Source organism: Schistocerca serialis, chromosome 2 (assembly GCF_023864345.2).
Source record: "Schistocerca serialis cubense isolate TAMUIC-IGC-003099 chromosome 2, iqSchSeri2.2, whole genome shotgun sequence".
Classification (NCBI taxonomy): domain Eukaryota; kingdom Metazoa; phylum Arthropoda; class Insecta; order Orthoptera; family Acrididae; genus Schistocerca; species Schistocerca serialis.
This window is the reverse complement of record NC_064639.1, coordinates 146,141,705-146,169,546: the sequence shown is the minus strand read 5'-3', so window position 1 is coordinate 146,169,546 and position 27,842 is coordinate 146,141,705. Positions and strand designations below refer to the sequence as shown.

The 27,842-nt window shown below is 42.0% G+C and overlaps 1 protein-coding gene across 1 annotated transcript in view; it reads right to left on the bottom strand.

Moving 5' to 3' along the window:
* Positions 1-27,842, bottom strand: part of LOC126455807 (histone acetyltransferase KAT6A-like) — a 284,484-nt gene that overhangs the window by 30,065 nt on the left and 226,577 nt on the right. Inside the window, exons 8-10 of the mRNA XM_050091567.1 lie at positions 27,429-27,570; positions 21,742-21,873; positions 4,705-4,828 (exon numbers count right to left, since the gene is read on the bottom strand). Coding sequence (XP_049947524.1) covers positions 4,705-4,828; positions 21,742-21,873; positions 27,429-27,570 — 398 coding nt within the window. The remainder of the gene's footprint in view (positions 1-4,704; positions 4,829-21,741; positions 21,874-27,428; positions 27,571-27,842) is intronic.

Below are 27,842 nucleotides of genomic sequence, written 5' to 3'. Positions count from 1 at the left end.
GGAAGCTGAACGATCAGGTGCATCATGTCAGCCCGACTAACAGCAGATGATGGTGGAGTGTAGATGGTACAAACTGAAAAAGTAAAAGCAGAAAGATTAATGCGGACAGCTATTGCTTGGAGTGGGGTGGTCAATGGGATGGGTTGGTAATAGACATCGTCCCGAACGAGCAACATGACCCCACCATGAGCTGGGATACCGTCCACAGGGGTGAGGTCATACCGCTCCGAGGTATAGTGGGTAAAGGCAATACGGTCAGTCGGGCGCAACTTGGTTTCCTGGAGACCAAGAACGAGCGGACAGTGCAGGCGGAGGAGCAGTTGTAATTCCTCCCGATTAGATCGAATACCTCTTATGTTCCAATGAAACAACGCCATCGCTAGTCAAAAGGTTGGGGGAACGAGACGGGGGAAGAGCTGGTCACCTCGACGGCCGCGGAGGGCCAGGTTGCGAGGGAACAACGCTACAACCGACGGGAGGCGGATCCGGTTCCATCGACTCGTCGCCAGCCGCGGCCGCTGTCCCTGGTTGTGTAGGAGGGGCCGCATCATTTGCCGATGAAAGGCCGGTGGAGCGCCTGGCAGCAGAGCGTCCCGGCGAAACTGAGGACGGCCGGGAGCAGCGACCCACGGATGGAGCGTCAGACGAAACGCGCCGGGGTGGAGAGGGGGATAGAGACTTCTTCTTGGAGGCCTTCTTGGAAGGCCGAGGAGGCACAGGGATGGTGGGCTGGACCCGAAGAAGGTTCCCACGCGCGGGGTCCATTTTGGAACGCCGGACCTCGGAAGCTGGGGTCCGGAACGTTGCCCCGATGGACGCCTGAGAAGAGGATCGCTTCTCAGGTGGCGTGGGGGGGTGGGGTGGGGGGAGGAGGAGGAAGGGTGGCCCCTGGGGCAGAGGGGGTGGGGGCCACGGGGGAGGAGGATTTGGAAGGGAGGGATTTGGGAGGCGGAGGCAGAGCCCCCTGATGGGCGGAGGAGGCGGAGGGGGGACAGGATAGGGGTGAGGATACCGCGGAAGGAGTGGACACAACTGAGGCGAACGAAGTGGTCAATGACACGGGATGGAGGCGGTCGTACTTCTTCCGGGCCTCAGAATAAGAGAGCCGATCCAAAGTTTTGATTTCTTGTATCTTCTCTCCTTCTGATATGCGGGGCAGTCTGAGGATCTAGGTGAGTGGACGCCAGGACAATTAACGCACCAAGGTGGTGGGGTGCATGTATGTCCCTCACGAAGAGGACGTCCACAATCGCCACAAAGGGGCTCAGCCTCACACCGTGATGACATGTGCCCAAAGCGCAAACACCTAAAACAGCGCATAGGAGGCGGGACATAATGTCGCACGTCACACCGGTAGCACATCACCTTTACCTTCTCTGGGAGAACGTCCCCCTCGAAGGCGAGGATAAAGGCCCCGGTGTCGATGCGAAGGTCTTTGGGGCCGCGCTGGACTCGCCGGACGAAATGCACGCCTCGGCGCTCCAGGTTGGCCCTGAGCTCCTCATCAGATTGTAGCAGGAGGTCACGATGAAAAATAACCCCCTGCGTCCTATTTAGTGCCAGATGTGGGACAATGGATACTGGGATGTCCCCTAGGCGGTCGCACGCCTGGAGCGCCGCCGACTGTGTGGCGGAGGTGGTCTTGATAAGGACGGACCCTGAACGCATCTTGCTGAGAGCCTCGATTTCCCCGAAGACGTCCTCAATGTGCTGAACAAAGAACATGGGCTTGGAGGTGGCGAACGTCCCCCCATCGGTTCGAGAACAGACCAAATAGCGGGGGAAGTACTTCGCCCCAAGCCGGCGGGCCTGTCCCTCCTCCCATGGAGTGGCCAAGGGGGAAAGGGCAGGAGAACCAGAACTAGAAACGGTACCTTTTCTTTTGAAAGACTCGGCCGCAGAGCGACCCGATACATGTTGACGTTTCATCTGCGAAACGTCCGCCCCGATACCACCCACTCCGATCAGGGGCTCTCCCCACGGGCGCCACCCAGCCGCAGCAAGGGCCACGTGGCAGGATGACCATTGCCGGGAGTCCTGATGCCCCAAGGAGACGGGCATCTACTCCTTGGCCGACGTGGGGAGGGTGCAGCTCAGGTATCGGCAGCATGATCCCTGTGTTGTCAGGGGGCTACAACCTAGAGGGTACATGACGACCCCACCACAACGGGCTGGCTACCGTGCTGGATTTCTGGTGCCATGGAAAGTCCATCATGATCGCTGGTGCAGATGGAGATGCACTATGGGCGTAACTTGGACAACCCATCACGCGTTGAGGCCCAATTTGAGGAATAGTGGGTATGGTTACAACGCCAGTGCAATGCTGAGTGCCAAGGTCTTAGTGCACTTAGGACCAGTGGTACACCATGTAAGGTGTCCTTCCCCAAAAGGCTCGTACTTCTGTAGAATTTTGAAAAACGGAGGTCAAACCCCAAGGGGGACCATCACATGGAAGGCCGAAACGGTTGAAACTCCTTTTAGTCGCCTCGTACGACAGGCAGGAATACCTCGGGCCTATTCTAACCCCCGGACCCGCAGGGGGGACTTCCTTAGTTGTATGTATGCGGAAGCTGTCCAGGACCAACATGTTGTGCAAATTCAGTAACGCACCAACATGACGTTGCCAAAATGTGTCACCCAGTCAATTAAGTTCATTGTCCATCCATCCTTTCGGATTCGCTCTCACTAATACGGTACGCCTTTTACTGATATTTTCGGAACAGTTTTCCTTTTAAATGTCATGTAAGGTGGTAGCTTTTGTCCATTGCCAGTTACACACATCACTGTACATCTTTGTTTCTCACTGCCGCCAGTTCGTATCATGATGCTGGATTCTCCTTTCCTGTTCACTGTATTGTCGAGCGGCATCTCAAAATGGACTGGCATTTGGTCCGCATTACCAATTTGCGATAATATATAGGACTGTTTACAGCGCAGATTTATCACATAACGATGAAAATTCACTATTTTTTCCTCTTAATTGCCTGGAAGCCGCTGAGCGATAGTAGTTTTCCTCCGAAATCCTAAATAATTTCGGTTGAAAAATCGTGATAGCCAGCCCCGGCTAGCTTTGAAACTGGTAATGTCTAGTTCTTTGGCTAAAGACAATGCTCTAAGTTGGCACACTTCACTCATCACCGCGTATCCATGTTGTTGCTTCTCATCTAAATAATCGCAGAGGCTTTTCTCGAGGTCCGGATGCTTCGCTTTTGGTCCGCGAAATGCCATGAGATTACTATTAGCTTCTCGAAGCTGCGGTTTATTTTTTTGCCAGTTCGAATACAACTCTCACTCAGGTCGTACTTTCTTCCTGCTGCAAGGTTTCCAATATTCTCGGCTTCTTCAATAATTTTCACTTTTTCTTTAGCAGTGTACAAGCGATAACAAGAACTTGTAGCCATAATTAACAAGTTTGAAGACGTTAATACTTCACTCCTAATGTGCTACTGATGCATCACAGACTGAGGCCACAACAATGCAATAGCAAAATGGGATGTATTGTTGGAAGGGGAGCAGTACCAACAATGTTTCGAATAATCTGCGTACCTCAGTTTTTCGTCCTTAAATTCGAGAAAAAAATGCACGGATTATTCGAGTATATACGGTATTTCTCATAACATTCATTCATTACACTTTATGTGCATATGAGAACAACATACAGACGTCTCACTCACTACCTTACCCCTGACAGGTGCTGCCTTCTGTTGTCAATTTCTAAAATTATTCCGAAAGACATGTACACTGGTATCACATTCCGGAGGATGATAGTTCAAACCCACGCCTGGCCACCCGGATTTAGGTTTTCCGTCATTTCCCTAAATCACTTCAGGCACAGCTGACTTCCTTCCCCATCCTTCCTTAACTCAATGGGACTGATGTTAGTCCCCTTCCCCAAATAAACCAACAAACCAATCAATCACTATCAATTTAAAATTTGAACTCCATCGAAGAGCTAAAGTAAATTTAAAAAATAAGTATTGAAGCCTACTCCTTAGTACGAATTATTCGTGAAGATACAGCAATTTTATTCACATGATACACATTTGATATGTGGCAGTTAACACTTAAAATAACTGACATAAATGACAGATTTCCTAGGCCCAATATTCTTATAAGTGGCCAGTCTACCAAAAATTATTTGTGATTTGTTGTAATTCAGTTTTGTTGTAAAATTATACCTGTTGCATCATCACAATATGAACTGTAATGCAGAAACAAAAAGAAGCAAAAGTATCAGCTACCCAAAGATAGAGGCGACCCATAAGGAATAGTGATACATCAAAGCTAAACAAGTGATTCAGCGGTTCAAGTTCCAGTTCAACACATGATAAACATGATATGTGGAGACATAAAGGTTAGAGGAATCGATCTTTTTAAAACTATCATCTCCCAAAGTAACGACTGTGATTTAATACTGAGCTCTAATAACAGATTTAGAACAATACCATTCCTATTTGGATTATATTAAGAATAATAAAATGTGTCATCAAAGTACAAAGTCAGCTACTTTTTCTCAAATATGTTTTATCATTCTTGGAATAAAATGTCTGTGTAAATTTTCATGCTTTGTACCCAAACCTCTCCACTGAATAGGTTTAACACTTTCAGACCAATTGGTACAGAATATAATACTACCAATGAACAACCTTTATGCCTTATTATAATGCCAAACAGTTGCCAAAGAAATGAAACACATTCACTTACTAAAATGGATGAGGAATCTTCCATAGCCTTGCCTTTGGTACTGTGGCATTGTCATTATGCACGATACATTGTACTTCTGCTGACAATGCTTTTCCTTTGAGAAGTAACCTACAAGGTGGCATCCCTGAAATCAATGTAACTTACATCAAAAACTTTAATTCTGTTACAAATTTACATACCTTATACTAATGTGAACATGGGAACTGTGAGAGGAATATTGGGGGGGGGGGGGGGGGGGGGGGGAGATAAGAATGGTATCGTCAATAAATTAATATGTACCACCTGAAAATAATAGTCTTGGATTAGTACAAATTTATATAAATAGAAACCACACACTATGCGTACCCCTGTTTGGTGCATAAACTGCAAAGACATATTTTCATAACACACAGTAGTCAACCTTGAAAAGATGATGATGATCAAATTGCAAATATGAAGGTAGGTCAAACAACCCCCCTCCCCCCGCTTGCCAAAGAAGCCTTGCATCTTATTTTCACATTTCAAAGACAGCCATACCTAAGATAATTCCTGCAGATTGTCAAGCTTCGGTTGAAGGATTCATGGATTATGCAAATGTAATTCAGTTACATTAATAGCACTGAAACATATATTTAACTGATCATATATTTATTTTTGCTTTCTTACTAAAATTAATTCAAATTATCATTTTCAATAAAGAAAACGCCTTAAGAATCAGTATCACTAATTTTTGAATGACTGTGACAGGAGTCTGCAGTTTATGATCCCCTTGCCACATCCACATTTTTTACTGACTGCTGCCTGCTACAAACGTTCATTTCTGCCTCACAGAAGGAGTTGCATTTATTTATTTTTTATTTGTCACCACCCTCGTCTTAAGTGGCAGCTCACTTCAATTTGCTGAAACATCATCATCTAAAGTCAAGATAAATAATCCAGTTGTCACTGTTATTCTGCTGTGGTACTGAGAAATGTGGAACTTAATTTTTTTTTAATCTACATTACTGCTGCTGGTGCCACGCAACACAGCATTTTTTGTAGGAAATCAAGCTTCAGTCTAACATGCTTCAGTCTAACATTTTTCTTATTGTGATTTCAAACATTTCAGAGGCACTCCTGTGCCTCATACACAGAGGTGACAGAAGTCATGGGATATTGACTAATATTGTGCCAGACCACCTTTTGGCTGGCATAGTGCAGCAACTCAACGTGGCATGGGGTCAACAAGTTGTTAGCTGTCCCCTGCAGAAATACTGAGCCATGCTGCCTCTATAGTCATCCTTAACTGCGAGTGTTGTCGGTGCTGGGTCTTGTGCACAAACTGACCTCTCAATTATATCCCATAAATCGACAGGATTCAAGTCGGGCAATTTGGGTGGCCAAATCATTCATTCTAATACTTCAGGATGTTCTTCAAAGCAATTGCATGAGGCTCGGTGACATGGTAAATTGTCAGCCAGAGAAATTCCATTGTGGTTTGTGAACACGAAGTTGTGCAAAAAGAATTATAAGAATAGTTCTCTAAACGTTTCGTAGACACTGTCAATGTTTTTATGATCTGTTTTTGAGAATTTTTTGCCATTTCAGTTGAGCATGCTCCTTTGTATGCAAAGATGGAACTGATCTTTCTGTAAAGTAATTCACATTTAAAAGACAAATTCTTTTATGTTAAAACTATCCAGGAGTTCTACGTTGTTTTCCGTGCAAAGAGTTTCTGTTTCTTCATAAGGAGGTTGCAAATGTAACACACTGCATCAATCAACGCACACGCACAAAAGGATTTTTTGGATTATGAAAGTAGATATGTCACCATTTCGTGGCAATAAGGACAAAAATCTGCAATATTGTCAATAATTAAATAATACTGAAAACTGCACAATGTTACAATTTTCCCCCCTTTCCCCTTTTCTGCTCGGACATGTGGCAGGTTTGTGGGAAAGTGTGCACTAGTGTGACGGAGCTTCGCATCCATACAGAGTTCTTGGCCATTCCTGCAGCATGACGGACAAAAAAATTAGACCAGGTGTGGACATACAATCACTGCAAATGAAACATGTGAGAGTAAGCTATTATCTAGGGGGGGATTACGGAGACTGAGAGTGAAAACCATGGGGGATGTTTGCCTGAGCAGTGATGGTTCACAAATTTTATTATGTACTCAGTAATTGACGAAATAACTCTGACTAGATGGGATCTTTTTGAATTCTAAGACATTGTTTAACAAGAGCATGACTACAGCATATTGTCTTCTCAAAAGTTATGGGAAATAATATGAAGAGAGCAAAAGTTATGGGAAATAATATGAAGAGAGGGAGGACGGAAGGTGGGACCAGTAGTTATAGACATCTTCAGACAAGCAAAAAGCAATTGAGTATTTTAATTTGCCACTTAACTATGACAAGAGGAACATACTAAAAACTACAAGGTGTACAACTTTGCTTCTGCCTTTCGCTGATAGGTGGCGACAATGTTAAGTAGCAGTCGAAAGAGACAGATCGCAGACATCAGGCAATTAGCTTTTACCTCGGTCAACATAGCCTCATTCAAACATTAGTCGATTTGTGTCTGCATCATAAAGTTGTTCTTGATTGAAAATGTGAGTTTACGAGCCTAGTTCTAGTCATTTGCAGGAGGTTTTACTGTTTTGCTTCAATATGAAGAAAACAATGGCTGAGTCTCATCGAATGTTCTCAAGTACGTATGGTAAGGGTGCTACTAGTGAAAGAACGTGTCGTGAGTGGTTTCAATGCTTCAAGAACGGTGACTTTAATGTCATAGACCAGCGTAGTGGTGGAAGAGAGAATGTTTTCAAAGAATTGGAGACATTGCTGAGTGAAGACTCGTGTCAAACTCAAGAAGAATTGGCATGATTAGTGGGAGTGATACAGCAAGCCATTTCAAAACGTCTCAAGACTATGGGCATGATTCAGAATGAAGGAACTTGGGGTCCCATGTGAGCTGAAACCAAGAGACATTGAACGGCATTTGTGAACAGCTGCTTCAGAGGCAAAAACAGAAGGGATTTCTGCATCGCATTGTGACCGGGGACAAAAAATGGATTCATTACAATAACCCTAAACACAAAAAATCATGGGGATATCCCAGCTGTGCTTCCACGTCGATGGCCAAACCGAATATTCACGGCTCCAAGATCATGCTCTGTATTTGGTGGGACCAGCTCGGCGTCGTGTACTATGAGGTGTTAAAACCAAGTGAAACAATTACAGGTGCTCGTTATCAAACGCAATTAAAGCATTTGAGCATATCATTAAAAGACAAAATTGCCGCAATACAGCGAGAGGCATGATAAAGTGATTTTGCAGCACGGCAACGCTCGACCCCATGTTGCAAGAGGTCAAAACGTACTTGGAAACGTTAAAATGGGAAGTTCTATACCATCCGCCATATTCTCCAGACATTTCTCCCTCTGACTATCACCTGTTTAGATAAAAGGCGCATGGCCTGGCCGACCAACACTTCCGATCTCATGAAGAAGTCACAAATTGGATCGATTCATACACTGACCGAAAGATGGGAGAAAGTAGTGGCCAGCAATGAAAATACTTTGAATGATACATGTGTAGCCAATTTGTTTCATTAAAACCTCAAATGTTGGGGAAAAAACAGGAGAAACAAAGTTGTACACCTTGTACATGACAATAACTTTTTACTGTCATAATGGAAAAACTATCAACGTCTAATGAGGTTATTATAGTTCTGGAGCAAAGGGGTTATCTTCCATCATTTTACCTATTTCGAAGAGGATGGGTAAAAAATTTAATAAACTTTAAAATTCAAAGTCTCTGCCAAAACTATTTTTACTTGATCACCAAGATTTAGAATTTCATGATTTATTTAGATATCAAAGTTTTGAATCTCCTTCTGAAGGTTAAGTTGATTTCATTTCACTGAAATGTTAGTTCAACTGATCATTTACCATTTAAACTTTTCCAGTCCACTTTGTTTTTCTTCCAAATTACTTCATCAATATTCTCACTTTTATAATGCTCTCATTCTATTTAATGGAAATAATGTTATCTTCTACGTCTACTCTCCCCCCTCTCTTTCCAAAATAAGCAACGCAAATGTACATATATTTGGATTTCTTTGACAATTTTCATCAATATATTGCAGTACTGTGTAAGTTCTTCAAGAGCATTATTCATTCTGGCTGTTCCGTAGTAGCAAGTTTTCGTTATGGAGGACCAATAATATCTTTAATGATTTAAGAATTTCTTGCTATCAATTTTATTTTTTATTGTTTTCACATCTGGATGCAAACTTAATTTATTATATGTCAAAATTAGTGCTGGCACTTAGCTTATTGTAGACACCAACCCTAGTAATATTTTTTTCAGCACTCATGTCAGTTGCATTGTCATTAATTAGCCAGACTCTTTTCTCTTAGCAATCTGCACTTTTACACACAACAAATGCATCAGACATGTGTAAATGTGTGCTAAAGCCTGACAGTCCATTGGGAGGTCTGAGTTTGTTTAACTAACACTTGTGTGAAAATATTATCTGTTATTGTTGTCATCTGTTACTTAGAGTCAGAAGACTAGTTTGATGCAGCTCTCCGTGTCAGTCTATACCACCCATGTCTCATCATTTCTGCATGACTACTACAACCATCATCTATTTGAACCTTATTTAGTCAAGTCTTCCTCTTCCTTGACAATTCCCCATCCTCCTGCAAATGCTTACCTCAGTTCAAACTAACTATTTCTTGATGTCTCAGGGTGTGTCCTATCAACTGATCCCTTTCTTTGGTCAATTTATGTCATGGACTACTTTCCTCCCCATTTCTATTCAGTACATCCTGATTAGTCATCTGATCTACCCATCAAATCTTCTGGTCTCTCTCCCCCCCCCCCCCTTTTTTTCCTGCAGGGGCACGGGGGTGAGGGGTGGGGTGGCACACAACCTGCTATTGCCTTTATGTTTACGTATATACATATTACACTTTCACATAATACAACAAACACTTTCAAAAAGGACTTCCTAACATCTGAATTTACATCTTATAACAATCTTTCTTTCTTTTTTCCCCAGAAAAACCTTTCTTCCTTATTGTGAATTTGCATTTGCACCCTCTTTGCCTCAGCTATTGTCAGTCATTTTGTTTCCCAAATAACAAAACTTCTCTAATACTTGTGTGTGCTAACATTTCCTTCAGCATCACTTGATTCAGTTCCACTACATTCCATTATTACAATGCCATTGGCAAACCTCAAGGTTTTTATTTCCTTTCCTGAATTTTAATTCAATTTCAAAGTTTCTTCTTAGTTTCCTTTAATGCTTGTTCGATGTACAGTTTGAGTAACACTGGGAAGAGGCTACAACGCTTCTCAACTATCCTTCCTTTTCAAGTCCTCTGATTCTTAACTGCAGTACACTTTCTGCAGATTTATAAGCCGTCTCTCACTGTTTGTAATGTATACCCACACACTTACGTGCTTAGCAGAGGTTTCATAGAACTGTATTCAGAAAATTTCTACTGCTCCACTATTAAATAGCATGTGGGAAGAAAAAACACCTAAATCTATCGATGCAAACTCGGATTTCTCTTACTTCACCTTTTGTAGGTCGGAGGCAACAAACTATTTTTGCATTTGTAGAAAGTTGATGATTTCCTAATTTACAAGTGCCATAATAGTGGTTTTCCATTCCTCTACATATCATCTTATGTAAACTGTTGGTCCAGACTTCCTTTAGACGTTTAACTTTCTTCAGAATCCAAGCTTATCTGCACCCCAGTCAGCTTCCACAAGCCAGTCCATCTTTAATTCCAGATTGTATCTTGCAACCATGACAAAGATGGTTTGTAACACATTTGTGAACACCAACCTTCTTTGGTATTAAGGTCATTACGTTCTCCTGTATCATCTGCGGGTATTTTACTTACCCCTTTTACCCAAAATATCACGTGGAACAGTTTTATCATGTTTAAGCCTCCTAAAGATCTTAATAATTCTGTAGGAATGTCATATACTCTAGGTGCCTTATTTCAAGTACTGTCTTCCGGCACTCAGTCAAATTCTGTTTGCTTTATCACACCCCCACTTCACATTTATTTACTTATGTCCAGACACTGCTATGACATGCAGAGTTGACTACTTGAGGTCATGAAATGCAGACCTGCCAGTTTAAAACAAGGTAGTGAATATTTTACTGTCAGCAGGGAAACACTAACAACATAGTGTGTTGGTCAGGAGAGCTCAGTGACTTTGAATATGGATTAGTCACCGGACATCAACTGAGCACCAAATACATCACAGACCTTTCAATCCTTCTACAGCAGTCCAGGTTGGCTGTAGGCAATGTTAATGTGAAGTGAAAACATGAAGGATAAACCACAGCTAAACTAAGACCAAATAGACCACCTCATGTACTGATTTACAACAACCACTGAGCATTGCGTGGAGAAAAAAATGTACGAACTCAGTGGAAGGAATCACAAGAGTTCCAAAGGGCTATTTGCAATCCAGCTACCCACAATGACTGCACATATGAAGTTAAAAAGAATGGTCGAGCAGCTTCTCATAAGCCACACATTCTGTATTCAATGCAAAGTGACACTTTAGGCACTGTAAAGACCAATTCCACTGTACAGTGGATGACAGGAAATGAGTGATTTGGAGTGATGAATCACACGATACCCTGTGCCAATGCAACGGAATGGTTTGGGTTTGGCGAATGCCTGGAGAACATTACCTGCAGTCATGTTAGTGCCAACAGTGAAGTATAGAGGCAGTGGTGGTACAATATGGGGGTGTCTTTTGGGGTTAGGGTGTAGCCCCACATTGCACTTAAGAAAACATTAAATGTGGAAGGATATGAATACATTTTACAGCATTGTGTACTGAGTACAGTAGAGACACAGTTGGATGACGACAGCTGTATCAGAATGAGAATGTACTCTGTCAAAGCAGCATCTGTGAGCCAATGGTTTGTGAACAACAACAACACAACATTAACATTCCTTAAACAGACTGGCTTGGCTGTAGCCTCAATCTGAACCAGTGGATCTCCTTTTGGACAAGTCAGAATGTTAACTTCAGCCAAGACCACAGCACTGCTTTCTCCGGTTTCAGCTCTCTAGGAAAAATATGCTGCTTTTCTCCACAGACATTCACTGAAAGTGTCCCCAGCAGACTGCACGTCGTCATAAATGCAAAGAGTGGGTGCACATCATATTAATATCAACTAATAGGAGTCCAAATATTTTTGATCAGATGATTTATCGTGTTCCATTTGATCAATTTCTATTGGTGAACTTCTATATTTTCTGCTTCCATCAATTAAATTTAATACCTCGTATGTTATCACCACCACCACCACCACCACCACCACCACCACCACCACTTGTCAGTCATCTTAGTCGTCTTGTGCTGGTTTTAATTTATCCAATTCCCATATCCCTCCTTTCCTAGCTTTCTGAAATTCTTCAGATTTATTTTGCTTTTCAGATGTGTTAAATTATGGCTGGAGTCCACACTTGGTCCTGGAAATGTTTTGCAGTTTAAATGTGGTTTCAAAATCCCTTAATGCCCATTTACATTATATCTGAAACCTTCCAGTGTCTCTATGTCTCTTCCAAGTGAACAACATTCTTTCACCATTCTTAAATCGAGACATGTTGAAGTCTGATGACAGTCTTATACAACGAGAACCAATTAATATTTTAGTACAACTACAATTATGTGCTCTTCATTGTCCACCACAGCTGGTTAGGAGTCTGCGAGATCTTGTATGAAGGATGAAACAAAAACTCCAGGCTGGAGTTGGGAAAGAAGTATGAAGTACATACTGTTTTGTCCACTAAGAGGACTTGGTGCAGAAAGTCTGCAATATAGCAGTATCATGAAGTCAGAGAAGAGTATGAATTTTGTAAAATTCCACAATGCCAATGCCTCTCTCATAATGTAACAAGACAATTACATAACTTAGAGATATGTCTACTGGCTATTAATAGCGGTAACAAAATTAGTGTAACCGTGGAAAAGTCCTCTATTTGAAATGAGACTTTGTACAGCAACTGTAACTCCCCCCTCCGAAAGTATCTAACTGGTTCAGTTATCTCCAGACAAGTCTTTCACAGTTCACAAATAAATTTGCAATAATGTCAAGAGTACTAGACGATATATTAGGGGAGCAGCTGGTCACACCTGCCAAACATCGACACTTGAGGACTGACATTGGCTATCCACATTGCACAAATAATCAGCTCATAATAGCATTTTGCGGATCCACTATGATGGTGCCCGTACGATTAACAGCACTGCCAACAGGCAGCAACCACAATGGTGGAAATGCTTAATGACTAAGACGATGTGGGCTGCTGCTTCCCATTACTCATTGTACTTTGTTGTCTTCACCCAGGGCAAACAGTGAAAATAATAGGATCCCACATGTTAACCAACTGATAGGCACTGCCTTTTTGCTATACATATTTCCACAGACTTAAGTAATTGTGACAGTATATTTGGTGAGGAATCTTTTTTAATAAAACAGCAGCTATTGATTCACTAATGAGTTAAATCCCTTTATATCCACAATTTGCTTTCAGCAAAGACAAAATAGTGCACCAAGCATCATGACGAACAGTGACCCATTGTATATCACAGTTTTGCATTTCCACTACAGATAATGCTAACTTATTGGCAGGTGGTCGGTCCTACTGTTATGATCATGATACGTACACAGTTTTCTTCCAACTCTGTGAAGACAGAACACAGTTTATGGCTGGCGGTAATGCAGAGAGGTGGTGTAACGAGTAAGAGGTTCCTGAGGTAACTGACGGCAGAGTTCACGAAGTGAATGGCTAACCCAAAAACGAATACAGCAAAGTTGTTTTAATTGTATACTAACAGTTTTGGTAGTAATTCGAATTTAAACTGTAATAGAGGCACGGTGAAATTCTACTGATCAATGGAACATACTTAATGCTTCAGTCAACTAGCAAGACTTGAGTGGAAGGTGTCGAGCCATGGTACACATTGGCAGTCTTGTGCCAGTAGATGGCTCCACGTGATATGGTTGTGGCGACACCTCATGCTGGAGCAAGTTGCAGCTAAAGTATGCTGCCTGAGCACCTCTAACCTGTTCTCCATATCAATACTTGAGCTGGGAGGAGAATCCAAATGACTTCTGGATACTCAACACCTCTCCTTTAATCAGTACGTAGAGCCAGGAATGACCCACCCTGTGCCAACTTTGTCAAGGAAGGGGAGGTGCCAGAAAACACACCAAGAGTTCCGACAAAAGATCATTGATGTGATCGGCCAAGTTTGATATCTGTGTGGGCAGAGGGACTGCCGACCAATCAGTGGGGCACAGCTTGGTCCTGCCTGCTGGACAGCAGATGCTAGAAATGTAGGAGATGATAAAAACAATTAGGCCTTAGCATCTGTCAAGTGTGTGACGAGGGTTCCTTGGTATTGGTGGGACCAAAATGTAGTCTAGGCGTTGGAACTGCTTCCACTTACATCAGCTTCCCTCATTGGCCATTGTCGACAATGAACCCAAGGGCAGAGGCTGCAGCAATAGCAGGCATGTTTTCATAGATCTTGCACAGTTGTCGGCAGAAGGGAAGGGAGAGAGAGAACTCTTTTTGTGGCCAGATCTGATTGTAATGTCTTATTAGGTGCTCCTGGCTGGCCACAATCTTTTGCTGCTGATACCTTGGATCCACCGGTGATTCCAGTCAAAAGTATGGTCCTAGAGTTGAGAGCTGCACGGTAATAGGTGGTAATGTGGCAGTATGCATGCACACGCCAAGTTGGGCACAGCAGGTCAAGGGAGTGGGGTCTGTGTGTCTATGAAGTTTGAGCTATGGCCAACTACAGGGGGGTGGACTGGTAGGTGGAGAGGACACTCAGAGTCAGCCATCATTATTATTTCCGGAATCTGCTCAGCTTCTGAACTGGATGCAAGGTGGGAAGGGGCTGGGATCAGGTGCTCAATGCCACTGCACTGACATGATGCAAACTAGGAGGCTGTTGTCGGAGACCAGGGTGGAATAGGCCGCCTCTATTGCAAGTATGATGAATAGGGTAGCTGTGGTGGTGGTGGTGGTGGTGGTGGTGGTGGTAGCCATCCTTGCCACATTGGGAAAGTTAAAGAGGGCATCAACAATGAGCAACCACAATGCTACTAGGAATAGCAAAGAAAAATTAACATGCACTCTCTGCCAGAGGTGGTCCGGGCCAAAGGTTGAAATACTATGGTGGAGCTGATCGAGTCCAGAATCATCTGCAGCCAACAATATGACACCATCAGTGACATTATGCTTGTGTCGTAATGAAAAATTGGTGCCCTTAGGTACACGGTCGGCCAACCCCACTGTACAGCAGACAACACCTTGCACAGTAGCAAGTCATGTCCTGTTTCTGGCGCCACTTCATGCTCTGTAATCTGGCATTCATTGAGGGTGTGTATCCGACTGGTCTCTGAGGCAGAACAAAGCCCTTTGTGCCTGTCAAACTCTGCAAACAGGAAAGTGCATCTGTATTAGAGAACTGCTGATAATGGATCTTGTCGGTCTACTTACTCAGGCACAACACCCACCATCGTACTCACTGAACCATTTTGTCAAAAAGATTTGGATAGGTACAGAATAGAAAAATGTGATGCTTGTGGCTAGTGATCAGGTGAAACTTCGTGCCACAATGATATTTGTGAGACTTCCTGATGTCATATATTATGGCCAGTGCCTCTTTCTCAGTTTGCTAATAATTCGTTTATGCCCCATTGAATATTTTAAATACACATAAAATAGGTTGTACTGAGCTATCAACATATTTGTGGGACAACACAGCACCACTGCCACAAACTGATATGTCAGCGGAAAATGTTAACCGTTTACCGAGATGGAACACTGCTAAACAATGGGTCGATTTATAGCACTTTTTAAGTTGCACACCTCTGACCGCATGAATTTGACACCTTTTTTCTGACAATAATCAAGCAGACAGAAAATCTGGGTCGCATTGAGAATTACTTTCTCATAATACTGACGTTGCCTTGCCCAGGAAAGACTGAAGTTCTCCAAGGTTCTTAGGAGCTGATAAGTTAGCAATTGCATCCACATGATCCTGTGCAGATGTGTGGCCTCCTTTACATAACACATGTTCCATATACATGTATACTGAAGGCAGAGGAGGGGGAAAGGAAAGGAAAGGAAAGGAAAGGAAAGGAAAGGAAAGGAAATGGATTACAGATGTCAGCTGCATTGGACATTACACAGATTCTGCTGCGACAAGTGATGATTCAAATCTAGGATCTCCTGCTTAGTAGGCAGGTGCATGAACCACTGCGCCATCCAGGATACAGTGCTATTGCAACTGTGCAGACTATCTTAGCACGCCTCACAGCCAACCCACATTCTGAACGAGTGGCACCTATCCACAGTCCCTGTCCATTTCCTCCATACCCACTACTCTCAGATTGCCGCAGGAAGTCTGACTTGTTTGTGCATCCCCACTGAAGAGGGTGAATCCATTACTTGTCCATGTAATGTCCAATGCAGCTGACATCAGTAATCCCTTATCACCCCCCCCCCCCCCCCCCCGCAATATACACAGCTGCGGATTCCACATGGTGTCTGTTCCTGCAGACATGTCTGTAAGATCAGACACCATGCATTCATATAGTTGATTCACCCAGACAGGCATTGGATACACCTCCTTCAGCGCAGATGCACAACCTAATTCTGAACCATCTTTGCATTTCAAGGTGTGTGTTAACATTTAGTTGCAAATTTCATTAGCACAATTGTGTTAATAGCAATATTGTTTTTTAGTCAAGCAATGGAGGATGGAATGTAACAATATGATGAAAAGGAAAGTAGCTACTCACCATATAGTGAAGATGCTGTGTCACAGATAGGGGGGGGGGGGGAGGGGGGGGGGGAAAAAACAACCTGGCACAAATTAGCTGTTGGCCAATATGGCCTTCGTCCGTCCGTCTCTCTCTCTCTCTCTCTCTCTCTCTCTCTCTCTCTCTCTCTCTATATATATATATATATATCACACACACACACACACACACACACACACACACACACACACACACAGAGAGAGAGAGAGAGACTGTAGTCTCTGGCAATGGAAGCCACTGTTATCGGTGACAAAATGTGTTCGTGTCCATCTATAAAACATAATTTTGCATTTGAGAGAAATCCAGAGTCGACAACACTACGTACGAGGAAAAACAAGTGTCTATATGCACTCATATTTTTCTTATCTTGTAAGCTGGTGGCAGCAGAATCATTCTGCAGTCAGCTGCAAATGTCTATTCTCTAAATTTTGTGAATAGTGTTTCCTGGAAAGAACTTAAGTCTTCCGTCTAGGATCCCCATTTCAATTCACATAGCACCTCCTTGACAGTCTTATGTTGATCAAAGCTACTGGTAACAAAAATCTTGCAACACTCCTGGTGCCACAGTCGCCATCCAGGATGACATACTGGGTTCTATCACTTACGAGGTCTCTCAGCTGTTCAGATCCCTGCATACCTATTCTGTATGCTCTGACCTTCATTAACAGCCTACAGTGGCACACAGGCAAGAAAATGGCAAACTGAGTTTTGCAACAGCTACACTTTCTAAATCTGTGATCTACATCTACATCTACATTGATACTCCGCAAGCCACCCAACGGTGTGTGGCGGAGGGCACTTTACGTGCCACTGTCATTACCTCCCTTTCCTGTTCCAGTCGCGTATGGTTCGCGGGAAGAACGACTGTCTGAAAGCCTCCGTGCGCGCTCTAATCTCTCGAATTTTACATTCGTGATCTCCTCGGGAAGTATAAGTAGGGGGAAGCAATATATTCGATACCTCATCCAGAAACGCACCCTCTCGAAACCTGGCGAGCAAGCTACACCGCGATGCAGAGCGCCTCTCTTGCAGAGTCTGCCACTTGAGTTTATTAAACATCTCCGTAACGCTATCACGGTTACCAAATAACCCAGTGACGAAACGCGCCGCTCTTCTTTGGATCTTCTCTATCTCCTCCGTCAACCCGACCTGGTACGGATCCCACACTGATGAGCAATACTCAAGTATAGGTCGAACGAGTGTTTTGTAAGCCACCTCCTTTGTTGATGGACTACATTTTCTAAGCACTCTCCCAATGAATCTCAACCTGGTACCCGCCTTACCAACAATTAGTTTTATATGATCATTCCACTTCAAATCGTTCCGTACGCATACTCCCAGATATTTTACAGAAGTAACTGCTACCAGTGTTTGTTCCGCTATCATATAATCATACAATAAAGGATCCTTCTTTCTATGTATTCGCAATACATTACATTTGTCTATGTTAAGGGTCAGTTGCCACTCCCTGCACCAAGTGCCTATCCGCTGCAGATATTCCTGTATTTCGTTACAATTTTCTAATGCAGCAACTTCTCTGTATACTACAGCATCATCCGCGAAAAGCCGCATGGAACTTCCGACACTATCTACTAAGTCATTTATACATATTGTGAAAAGCAATGGTCCCATAACACTCCCCTGTGGCACGCCAGAGGTTACTTTAACGTCTGTAGACGTCTCTCCATTGATAACAACATGCTGTGTTCTGTTTGCTAAAAACTCTTCAATCCAGCCACACAGCTGGTCTGATATTCCGTAGGCTCTTACTTTGTTTATCAGGCGACAGTGCGGAACTGTATCGAACGCCTTCCGGAAGTCAAGAAAAATAGCATCTACCTGGGAGCCTGTATCTAATATTTTCTGGGTCTCATGAACAAATAAGGCGAGTTGGGTCTCACACGATCGCTGTTTCCGGAATCCATGTTGATTCCTACATAGTAGATTCTGGGTTTCCAGAAATGACATGATACGCGAGCAAAAAACATGTTCTAAAATTCTACAAGAGATCGACGTAAGAGATATAGGTCTATAGTTTTGCGCATCTGCTCGACGACCCTTCTTGAAGACTGGGACTATCTGTGCTCTTTTCCAATCATTTGGAACCCTCCGTTCCTCTAGAGACTTGCGGTACACGGCTGTTAGAAGGGGGGCAAGTTCTTTCGCGTACTCTGTGTAGAATCGAATTGGTATCCCGTCAGGTCCAGTGGACTTTCCTCTATTGAGTGATTCCAGTTGCTTTTCTATTCCTTGGACACTTATTTCGATGTCAGCCATTTTTTCGTTTGTGCGAGGATTTAGAGAAGGAACTGCAGTGCGGTCTTCCTCTGTGAAACAGCTTTGGAAAAAGGTGTTTAGTATTTCAGCTTTACGCGTGTCATCCTCTGTTTCAATGCCATCATCATCCCGTAGTGTCTGAATATGCTGTTTCCAGCCACTTACTGATTTAACATAAGACCAGAACTTCCTAGGATTTTCTGTCAAGTCGGTACATAGAATTTTACTTTCGAATTCAATGAACGCTTCACGCATAGCCCTCCTTACGCTAAATTTGACATCGTTTAGCTTCTGTTTGTCTGAGAGGTTTTGGCTGCGTTTAAACTTGGAGTGGAGCTCTCTTTGCTTTCGCAGTAGTTTCCTAACTTTGTTGTTGTACCACGGTGGGTTTTCCCCGTCCCTCACAGTTTTACTCGGCACGTACCTGTCTAAAACGCATTTTACGATTGCCTTGAACTTTTTCCATAAACACTCAACATTGTCAGTGTCGGAACAGAAATTTTCGTTTTGATCTGTTAGGTAGTCTGAAATCTGCCTTCTATTACTCTTGCTAAACAGATAAACCTTCCTCCCTTTTTTTATATTCCTATTAACTTCCATATTCAGGGATGCTGCAATGGCCTTATGATCACTGATTCCCTGTTCTGTACATACAGATTCGAAAAGTTCGGGTCTGTTTGTTATCAGTAGGTCCAAGATGTTATCTCCACGAGTCGGTTCTCTGTTTAATTGCTCGAGGTAATTTTCGGATAGTGCACTCAGTATAATGTCACTCGATGCTCTGTCCCTACCACCCGTCCTAAACATCTGAGTGTCCCAGTCTATATCTGGTAAATTTAAATCTCCACCTAAGACTATAACATGCTGAGAAAATTTATGTGAAATGTATTCCAAATTTTCTCTCAGTTGTTCTGCCACTAATGCTGCTGAGTCGGGAGGTCGGTAAAAGGAGCCAATTATTAACCTAGTTCGGTTGATGAGTGTAACCTCCACCCATAATAATTCACAGGAACTATCCACTTCTACTTCACTACAGGATAAACTACTACTAACAGCGACGAACACTCCACCACCGGTTGCATGCAATCTATCCTTTCTAAACACCGTCTGTACCTTTGTAAAAATTTCGGCAGAATTTATCTCTGGCTTAAGCCAGCTTTCTGTACCTATAACAATTTCAGCTTCGGTGCTTTCTATCAGCGCTTGAAGTTCCGGTACTTTACCAACGCAGCTTCGACAGTTGACAATTACAATACCGATTGCTGCTTGGTCCCCGCATGTCCAGACTTTGCCCCGCACCCGTTGAGGCTGTTGCCCTATCTGTACTTGCTCAAGGCCATCTAACCTAAAAAACCGCCCAGCCCACGCCACACAACCCCTGCTACCCGTGTAGCCGCTTGTTGCGTGTAGTGGACTCCTGACCTATCCAGCGGAACCCGAAACCCCACCACCCTATGGCGCAAGTCGAGGAATCTGCAGCCCACACGGTCGCAGAACCGTCTCAGCCTCTGATTCAGACCCTCCACTCGGCTCTGTACCAAAGGTCAGCAGTCAGTCCTGTCGACGATGCTGCAGATGGTGAGCTCTGCTTTCATCCCGCTAGCGAGACTGGCAGTCTTCACCAAATCAGATAGCCGCCGGAAGCCAGAGAGTATTTCCTCCGATCCATAGCGACACACATCATTGGTGCCGACATGAGCGACCACCTGCAGATGGGTGCACCCTGTACCCTTCATGGCATCCGGAAGGACCCTTTCCACATCTGGAATGACTCCCCCCGGTATGCACACGGAGTGCACATTGGTTTTCTTCCCCTCTCTTGCTGCCATTTCCCTAAGGGGCCCCATTACGCGCCTGACGTTGGAGCTCCCAACTACCAGTAAGCCCACCCTCTGCGACATGATTTGTGGACAGAAGCTTTACTGTCAGAATAGCATCTATTATATTCAACTTTAGTATGTTCCAGAATTCCGCAGAATACTGATGTTAAGGATATGGGTCTATAAATTTGTGAGTCACCTGTGTCTTTTTCCGATCCCTTGAGACTTTGTGCTTGGTGAGAGATTCACAATAAATGCAAGCTGGTATTGGGCTAATGCCTCTCTATACAACTGGGATTTCATCTGGACCTTAGCGACACATTTGATTTCAACTCTTTCAGTTGCTTCTCAATGCTGGGGGGTGCCTCTTTATATATCCTCCTTAAGGGAGCCTGTGTGAAAGTCAAAAGTAGTACCCATGTATAATCCTCCAGTACGTACAATTTTTTAAAGATGAAATTTAAGACTGCAGCTTTCAATTTAGAGTCTTCTATTGCCACACCAGGCTAGTTGATAAGTAAATGGATAGAAGCCTTTCACCTACGCAGTGGATTTACGTAGACGTACTTTTCTCAGGTTCTTGGTAAGATCCTTCATGAAAGTATGACAGTGGAAGCAGTTTTATCTTTCTTGCATCAGTGTTGCACATTTTGTGAATTTTGTTATTAAATCAGAGTGAATCTTTCTGTCCTTAATTAAATTACTTGGCACATACTTCTCCACAGCATGATTTGCAATCAGTTTAAACTTTGCTAATAATTCCTCTGCATCCACCATATTACAACTAAATTATGTCCATTCACTATCTAAGAGGGACGCTAACAGCTGCTTATAAGCTGCTTCTGGCATACACAGCCTTCCTTCAAAATATGTTACCTGGTAGCCTATATATAACTTTTATTTAAACTGGTGGCCTATGCATTTCCCATGATTGCTGCCTCCAAAATTGTCTTTGTGATTGATAAAAGAATCTCCCTCTCTCTCATTCACACATTTACTCCCTCTGTGTGTGCATGTGCATGTGTTTTATTTCTGCGACTTTTTAAATTACTTTTTATAACTAAAATGGTGTTCCTACCTTTTTGTCGTTTTTGGTTAACACATAAAACAGAAATGGCTCCACATCATAGTAAAGAGTTTTGTGATCCAGGAACAGCTTTGCCAAGAGACAGAGGTTTTGACAGTAGATTTTGTTCACATTTCCATCCACCTGTGGAAGAAAAGGAAATTTATTAACACTTCAGATTTCATCACAAAATCTACAACATTAACAATAAACTAAAACATTTTTACCTATACACGAAATAATGACAAAAGTTACTAAGCCCAGAATATAATAGGACACTGAAACAATAAGGAGAACACTAAATTAATTCCAAAGCGGAAAAATGTGTGTGCCATTGTTCTACTCTCACCTCCCAACACTGTGGAAACACTCATGGTTTCAACCATTTGCTAGATTTAGCAAAGCAACTTCTATTAAGCAATACTGTCTTATGAAATATAATCTGTTACAAGGCTAAGAAATGTAACCTGTAACAAATTCATCAGTTCCAATATAAAACAGATTTCTACCATGTAGTACCATTATATATACTTTATGCACTTAACAATCACATTCTTTTACAATTCACATTCACATTCTTGTCACTACTTCCAGCACAGGGTTAAATTTCTGAAATGAAGAGAGAGACTTAAGGGGTTCAGTTGCATACTGCAGTGAAATAAAAACAGTAGAACTGATTTTTTGTTTATGTTCCACTACACTTATAAATAACACATCAATGAAAGTAAAGATACTTACACATTTATTACGTAACTGTTGGACTCAATGTGGCAGAAAAGAGGGGACTAGTCATTGCCATACTGATTTAAAAAGAGAGAACTGTAGAAATGGTGTTATTCCACTGCTCAATATAGTATGTAAAATATATTCAGAAATTATAGCCAGATACTACCTTTCTAGTGGAGTACATAGGTTTTCTCTAGGGTATCAGAAAATATCACGAGTATCACAGAAATATTTATAGGATGTATGACAGAATTTAACCATGCTACAGAACTGTCTAAAGTAAAAGAGCATGTACAGACATTCAGAAATCGCCACTACTGGAAAACAATATTTTTACAAAGGAAATAGATGAATAAGAAGGTGAAAAAGAAGATTGTACTATTTCCCCTACACTTTTTTAATTTACACAGAAGTGACATCTTATGGCAATGTTTTGAAAGATTAGGAAGCACATGTACCATATTTACCAGAGTAGGAGGCAACCCTGAATATAAGGTGACCCCGCCGTCTTTTTTATGCGTCTCCTTGAGAAAAATTTATTTCAAACACATTCCAACTACTCAAAAATACAAACTGTTTTACTGACATCAAGTATGCACCTAAAATGTTTATAACTACTTTAAACTTAGGCCACTTTGATAACACAAGAAGAAATAAAATAAAAGAAAATAAATAGTTTTATCTTCACTACCTTTTCGGTTACTGATCCTGTTGTCTGTGGTTTCACTATTTCTAATCATCACTTTCATCCTAATAGCACAGTTGTGAAATTTATGTCTTCGTTGTCACAAATATTTCACCATTTCTTTCGAAATATGTTGCAATAGCTGAGATTGTGATTATGGTGGAACCTGAGAATGCCACTATTTTTTGCCAAATGCATACCGGACTTCATTTCTATACTGAGATGAGAATCTACAAGTTTATTGCTTCCAAACATATCGTCTGCCCGCAGCTCTCTCATTGGCTGTGCAGAACCAGTAGCTGACACCCCCCCTTTCATTTTCGTGATACCTCACAGGGAGCATCGACAACATTGTTGGAGGATGGATACAAGTACCCCACTGGCTCCTACCTATACTTTCACCGTCTCCTGTCAAAATGTATAAGATTTTGGTGTATTGTCCAATTTTAAAGTTGACTCAAACATATTCAGGTAAACTGCAGTTTAAATGTCATAGATTATCATAAAAAGCCAAAGGACATGGAATAGGTTCCCATGGCTGCCAGCACCCTGTAATTTGCTGCCAGCTCATTATTCCCCTCCTGGCACTCATCCCAGTTCTCAGTGAAGCCTGTATCAGTCCCCCCACCCCCTTCCAACACTTCTGTAATGCAGTGGTTGAGCAACTGTGAAACACAGACTGCAATGTCTTCTAGGCTGCAGATCATATGTAACACTAATGTAATAAATAAATCAATAAATGAAATATCACAATCTGGATTCAGTAAAATTCTCAAAATTACACTCAGCCCACAATCTTGCAATGTTTGTTGGCACCATCTCTACAATGTGTCTTGCCACCATAATTTAGTGTTACGTTAACAATTATAGTCAGTTTAACATAGGTTATTTCATTTTTAGACATTTAATTCCAGATTAATTTTGTTTCTTGTTTCATCTGAATGTCACCAACTTGTTCTAAAACCGATTAAAAGATGGTAACTTTTTAGCAGGTATTCTAATATGTAAACAGCGACTGAATTTCCTATTTGCCAACTCATTTGCTCAATCATTAAAACACCTCACAATCAAATAAAATATTGACTTGTGTTCATAATTTCCTGTGTTCCTGAAGGACAACATTTTTGCCTTTCAATGGTAAATTTATGAAAAAACACCATAAATGTTTTTATTCAGTAACCAAACATGTATTAGAACTTTTATTGCAAAACTGTTCAAATACAACAAGAGCCTGTAAGAAGATAGTAAGAAATTCTATGTGATCCTGCATTTTACAAAATTGTCGAATTTTAAGCAGAGCAATAGACTTTTGTGGAGGCTAGTTCATAGTTTCTCGCATATCCCTTGAATTAGCACTGCTCGAGTCTAATGTCTCATGGTTGTCAATGAGGTCAATACTGTACTGAGCACTTTGATGTATTGGGAAATCTCAAACCTGTTTGAGCACAAGTATTGTTTGCCCTACTTAACCTTCCAAATTCTTTAAAATAAATCTGCACATAATCTCAGTAGCCCAAGCTTCATGTGTAAATACAAGATGATGCTCACAGCAATCTACCAAACAATGAAAAACCATTAACCTAAGCATCAATAGTTTAATATGCAAATACAGGGTGACCCTGTAGTTTTCAAATCATGAATTTGGGAAAAAAACCTGGTCTTATAATCAAGTAAATATGGTACAACATATGTAATACGTAATATATGGGTCCTTCATTCATTATTGATCAGGAAAATAATTCTACATAAGAGCCATGATGAAATTCATTTGATGGCTATAGCTCACTATTATAGTATAGTACAAGCAGACTAAATGCACAGTATTTACAGAACTTAAACCTGTTGGTTAGCTAAAAACTACAGCAACAGAAAGGATAAACTCAACCCATTTTCTAGAATAAGGTACCTTATTTCATGAAGAAGTAGAAACTGGAAATAACAGATGTAATTGCTTTCAAAAATTACTGTAACAGAAAGACTGTGATAAAATGTTATACAGTTCCTACTCCATTGTACAGAAGTGAGTTGTGATTTTCATTAACTTTACATGAACTTCTCTTATGTATCAACATGACCCAAGCCTTAAAAAACCTCAGCTAAGCTCTTCAACTATTTCTCATCAGGACTGGGAAGAATAATACCCCACCAATTTCTTCTACTTAAATAGCATTCTGTATCCTAACAACCTCCACCCTAAGCTCCCAATCTAACACCACACAGGCAATTCTGCCACATTCGATCCAAGTGTCAGTATTGTGACAACTCAGAGAAATGGCATTTGAAGCTGACTGCCAAATGATTCTACTGCAGCCAACATACACAGCACGTAAGGACCACAAAAATACGATAGATACGAGAAATTAGGGCTCGTATGGAGGCATACAGTCAGTCATTTTTCCCTCACGCTGTTTGTGAGTGGAACCAGAAAGGAAATGATGATTAGTGGTACAGGGTACCCTCCGCCACGCACCGTATGGTGGCGTGCGGAGCGTATAAGTAGACGTAGATATGTTCAGCTACAAATGTCCATCCACCAGCCCCTACCAGTGACAGAAACATTCATTCCGTAACTCATATCAACAGGGCCACAATATATACCAACAGTTCTGCGATTACCCTACAAATTGTTATCTTCAACTGTGAACTTGACAATTCAATTGCTACACATGCTGCACGCTACAGCACCAACTGGTCCAGTACCTCTGTCACCCCTACTTCCGTACCTGTAACCCCCCCCGCACACAGACCATCTCTGGTGGACCCCACCCCACATCCTGTAGCTTATGTTCTCTCTTCCTCTGCTGTCCACATCTTTCTCCCTTTATCCTAAAATGCCTCTCATATGTTATCACATACTAAATCAAGAGATGGTCAGTCTTAAGTTCGGTTGATCTTCTAGACAAATAATTATACACTCTCCAGTCACATTAATGTGACCATCTGTCAAACGCCAAAGTAACCACTTCTTGCAGTGCTTCACTGTGAGACGTGTAGGAAGAGGGCAATCACATTCTGGAAGTGTCTGATGGATGTGGAGCCATGCCAACTCCAGCGCCACAGCCAGCTTCACTAGGTTTCTCAGTTGACGATCCATGCATGAAAAGTGGGGAGTTTGTGCCGAGGGGAGTATGGTAAACACGTCCTCGTGCTCTTCAAACCACTCACGTACACTGCAACCTGTGTGACATGTCGTATTGTCACACTGGAAGATCCCATCTTGCAGAGGTTAAAACATGCATGTAGGGGCGTATGTGGTCCCCAAGGATAATCACATACTTATACTTGTGTTGATCCATGGTGCCTTCCAGAATTACAAGATAACTTGGCAATGGCGCAAAAACATCCCACAGGCAATAATGTTGTTGCACAGTGTTTCTTTTCAGACATTTCATGCCATACATGCCAACAGCAGTGTGTCAAATGCAACATACACACAATTTATTTGAAAACGCCACCTGTTTCCACTCAGTCGATGTCCAGTTGTAGTATTGGTGTGCAAATACCAGACTTTGTCATTGATGAACCGAAGTCAGTATAGGTGCATGAACTAAGAGCCTACTGTGGAGGCCCATATGCAGCAACATTTGATGACTGGCTGTTGGTAGCCTCTTGGTTCAGTTTCTCAAGAGATGCACGTCTATTTGCCTGTACACATCACTGCAGTCATCAGTCGCCCTTGTCATTTATAGGCCACAGTGCACTACAGCTGCCTCGATGCTGGTTTTGTATAGTGAAATTTTGTCAAGCACAGTACACCTTAACCAAGGCTACAAGACTACAAACTTAGCTGTTTTGGAAAAGCTTCCACTCTTGGCATGAAAGCCAATGACCATTCCCTAATGGATGTTAGGTAAATCGTTCCACTTCCAGATTACGATGACGACTGCACTTTTTCCTCTCCTGACAAGTTTTATATGCCCTCCACTGCTTGTGTTGCCACCTGCTGTCTGCGAGTGGTTATTGCACATTGATGTCTACCATATGCAGTGGCCAGATTGATGTGACTGGAGCACATGTGTGTGAATGGAGATGGAAACACATGAGGAATTCATTCAAATAATTTCAAAAAGAAAGAACACTATTATCAAAGGGACAAAATGTCACATACCAAGTAATAAGAAGGGAGGGGTGACAGTATTTTAAATGAAGAGGTCTTATGAAGTACACAGTAACCTGTTTCTGACTTCTCTTATTATTATATTTCCTCAATTGCCACAACAAGTAACTACAGCAATTAACAAAAACAGCAGAGCATGTTCTTTTATATTATTTCTTCTCAATGAAATACCTCAAAAACAGAGAGATCTTTGTGACGGTAGATTTCTGTCGCTGGAGGATGTCTCCAAGTACACTTATCTTGATGCCTTTCCAACACAGCCTTGCTCTTCGTGTATTTAAGGCAAAACTCACAGAGGAAGAGTTTTGGTAATCTAAAAAAAACAAATAAGACATATGTAATATTGCAATACCATAATTCATCACAGTCAAATTTTGAAATAAAAAATGTTTTGTTATTGACCTTAAACATGAGCACACACACATCTACATTAACGTGAAGTGTGAACCATACAGTTTCAATTGAAGTTCACATAAAAATTAATATGAAATTAATTAATGAACACCTAAGCACAGTTAATAATTACTGAAGATAATTATGTAGCTTTTATACATAATCTGTATCTAATTAAAACAGCAAAAAATC